A 3,770-nucleotide genomic window follows, 5' to 3' on the forward strand; every position below is an offset into this window, starting at 1 on the left:
TTTTTATTTTAATTATGTAAAGCACTTTGAAATGCCTTGCTGCTGAAATGTGCTATACAAATAAAATTTGATTTGATTTTTGATTTTTTTTTGATTATGCCTTCATCAATATTTCACCGGTAATTGAAAATTGCCTCAAAACAATGGTAGTTTATTGCAAACATTTCTGGGGCAATTTATCGTCCAGCAACATTTGTTAGTGTGGCAGGCCGAGAAGAAGTCATTGAAATTGGGTGAAAGCCACAGGTGGAGCGGAATGAGGCGTTTTCACAGCTAACAGCTGCGAAACTTTTGCTCTACTTGAGTAACCGTAAAATAATTTATGTATTACCTTTGTGTTTATGTTTAACATTTTTTGCACCTAATTAATGAAGTACCGTACCACTGAAAGAGCTTCTCCTCAGTGGACTGAAGGTTTTGTCTGAATCCTCCTTTGGCGTGGCTGATCCTGGCATCACAATCCAATTTGTGTGGCTTGAAGCAGAACCACGGCTCACCCGTCCTGAGGTCAGTGTACTTGCAGAAGTTCTGCTGGGTTCCGGTAAGGCACACATTACAAATGGTGGTTTCACTGACCGAGCCTGACTGAAACAGACTTTTAAAATAGATTCTGTCAGGCTGCTCCTCGGTCAATTTTTGCAGCACTGTGACTGCTTCGCTGGGATGAACTAGGACTACCTGTTGGGGAAAAAACAGAAACTTTCACACACACAGGAAAAAAAAAACCTTTGTCAAGAGTGATTTTAGAACTTTTAAGTAAGCTAAATGACGCAACAATCCTAAATAGTACAAAATTTACTAGTCACAACACTTAACTCTGACAGTTAACTGGTGTTTGAGGAAACGAAGTATCAACATATACATATATTCCACCAACATTACGAAAACATACAGTATATACCATCAAATAAGGATTTGTCAGCCCGGACGGTTATGGAAATTGATTAACTCTGTCGCAGTCTCTTGGATCTAGTATTATAAACTATCTTCTTACATCCTTCTGTATGCTTGGCAAATGAAACCTGAGCTTATGAAGTTTTAACCAAATATATTTATTTACCCTTAAAAGTTAGAAAGCCAGGCTGAGGCCTAACTTACCTCAACTTGTGCTCGTCCTTCCCAGAGCAATGAAAAAAAGGCGGAGTAGGAGCCGTTGCGATGGTCCACCACATGTCCTGCCACCCCAGCGTGAAAAGTACTGTTGTGAAGCCGAGCCAGCAGAACATCTCCTCCAGACTTCTTAGGACGGCCGTGGAAGTCTCTGATTCTTATGGAAACGTGCAGCTGATCCCCAACTCGCCAGTTTCCCCTTCCGGTCCTTGGGAGAATGGTGAAGCTGCTCTGACGGGGATCACTGGTGTCATTCAGGGAAAAGTTCGACTTTAAGGACGGCGTTTCAGGCCACAAAATGACGTCTCTTAGTGAGTCAAAGACCAGAAGCTCCTCAGGTGAGAGCGAATCAAAGGAGCAGGTGCTGACCGGCTGGGCGGTCGGCTTCAAACTGACTTTATTCTGGAAGGGAAACGTTTTGCAGTTTATATGTAAAACAAATGGATAGGCCTTCATATTTTTGACCAGTCTAATTTAAAGTTACACCAATCACTCTCAGGTGATGCCAGTATTTCAGCCGGCATTTCAAATTTATAAAAGTTATCCTTTTTGAAATACTTAATTTAAAAGATCCAGTTGAAATCTTACGTTTCAACTGGACGTTAATTTTTTAAAAATATTGGAGTCTTGTCCATCTCATGCATCTTATTGTTTAAAGAAATAGCAGAAAGAGCAGCATCCTAGAATCTGCTAGCCTTAATCAGCAGCATAAGCATTGCCTTTCATGACTGCATAATTACAAAAATCAACAAGCATGGCTAATCTGACAAAGGACAAAAACTCCATCTACACAAGAATATGACATCAGATTTGCAAACACTTGCCAAAAAAGAAACGCAATTGGCAAATCAGCATGCCCAGCTCAACTGTCAAACATGGTGGTTTTACAACAACAGCAACCTGGCAACATGTAGTAATCCAATCTACAATGACCTGCTCTTCATGCCACAGCAATCTAACATCACGTGAGAGACCTCAATAGGACGACAATGAGGGCGTAGAAGAGCAAACCTCAAACAAAACCGCAAGAAAAAGTTGTTCCAATGACCCAGTTAAAGCCAAGACCTCAATAGAGCTGATATTTCAAAACCTTCATGTTCAAGAGTGTCATGCTAAAATTTCTGCAACTTGACTAAAAATGACTAAAGTTAACCACCAAAAATAAAGCTACGTTAGCTAGCGTTGCTTTGACTTCAGTTTAGATCAAAAGAATGCTCACCGTTGGTTTGACAGACGTCCAATCAATGTTCCTTTTATACAGCAACAACAGTAAGATGCTGCAAAGTGTGAACAGGGCGATGGAGCCGTACTTCGAAGGCCTGAATGGCCTACAAATGCCTCCTTTCATTAGGGACATTTCCTGGTGCTGAAATAAAGAAAAAACAGAGAAAAAAACCCGAGAGGGTTACTCGCTGTCCAACCTTGACCAGTCATACACAACTAAATCTGCAACAAAGGTCACCTAAAGACAATATTTAACACTCAAGGTTCAATGTGTTACCAAATATCACTTCATTTTTACATAATGTGCTAGAAGCACAGCTTTGATTACATATTTACATTTCTTTGGAGAATGGTGTTGCAACCGGAGAAAAAAGGTTAAGCTTAACTCAGTTTAGTCCCTAATTCAAAGCAGCTATTGATACATTACAATCATCAGTCTGTATCAATCAATCACTATGTCCAGTTACAGAGCGTAATCAACCGTCCTGGAGTTGGGACTTGTCTCAGCACATCGTAAGGATGACTCAGAGGCCAAGATGAGGAACTCTAAGAAGTTTCACTGTAAGTTTTGACTCTGTGCCCGAATTGGTCTCAACTATTTCTAAACAGCTGTGGACTTCCTCTGAAACAGGCTGCTTCCTCAAACAGTCGCACTCAAACTACAATTACTAAGGCATTCTGGGTAGCTAAGTAATAGAACTAAGTAACTGACTAAACATGTAACTGAAATATTTCAAGAGCAACATGTTTAATCATTGCAAAAGTAAATTTGCAATTGCATTTATGAAGCTCAGTTTATGTCAAAGCTCAATGAATACCAGTTTCCTCTGCAACTAAGATTGTGTAGTCTAAATTTATAAAAACCTTTTTACTTTTTACAAATTTACTTAGTTAATTTGGGTTACCTGGACGTCACGACGATCAAAATTACAAGGCTTGAACTATTTCACTCACCCACAGGATGGAGCAGCAACGCTGGCACATGTTTTAGTTTAGAACTGAGATTACATGCACCACAGGCAGAAATATCATTTTCAGGGTCTGGAAGACCACCCACTAATATTTTAATCCAGTTTCATCTTGTCAACGGAAGCAACTCATCTCATCATGTTCTAGTTCTCAGAAGCATCTGTTTTTTTTCATCGGCAAGGAGGAAGAAAGGAACAAAAAAAGAAAAAGAAAAAAAAAGTGTGAGTGAAAGCAATGTACGTCATAGATGGAGGGCCATTGCTCTGCAACTTTTAGATGTGCCTCTGCTGCACCAAACCTGAATAGAATAATTATTTCATTAGCAAAGCTCTGGAGAACTTACCTACACAAGAAGGCAGTAAGTAAGCCATTTCATTCCAGTGTTTTGTATCAGTGGCACATCTAAAAACTGCAGGACAGCGTCCCTTGAGAACTGGAGTGTGACACCCCTGCTTATACGTGAACAA

At 40.0% G+C, this 3,770-nt stretch overlaps 1 protein-coding gene across 4 annotated transcripts in view; it reads right to left on the reverse strand.

Annotated features, from left to right (window-relative positions):
• Positions 1–3,770, reverse strand: part of LOC103151297 (NXPE family member 3-like) — a 10,740-nt gene that overhangs the window by 2,131 nt on the left and 4,839 nt on the right. For 3 of the 4 annotated variants that reach the window (XM_007571277.2, XM_007571279.2, XM_016681352.1), the window contains exons 3-5: positions 2,330–2,476; positions 1,099–1,512; positions 383–678 (exon numbers count right to left, since the gene is read on the reverse strand). In XM_007571277.2, coding sequence (XP_007571339.1) covers positions 383–678; positions 1,099–1,512; positions 2,330–2,476 — 857 coding nt within the window. Of the gene's footprint in view, positions 1–382; positions 679–1,098; positions 1,513–2,329; positions 2,477–3,288; positions 3,464–3,770 lie in introns of all 4 variants that reach the window. The other variant, XM_007571278.2, reaches the window with a different exon arrangement.

Source organism: Poecilia formosa, unplaced genomic scaffold (genome assembly GCF_000485575.1).
Source record: "Poecilia formosa unplaced genomic scaffold, Poecilia_formosa-5.1.2 Scaffold277, whole genome shotgun sequence".
Lineage (NCBI taxonomy): Eukaryota > Metazoa > Chordata > Actinopteri > Cyprinodontiformes > Poeciliidae > Poecilia > Poecilia formosa.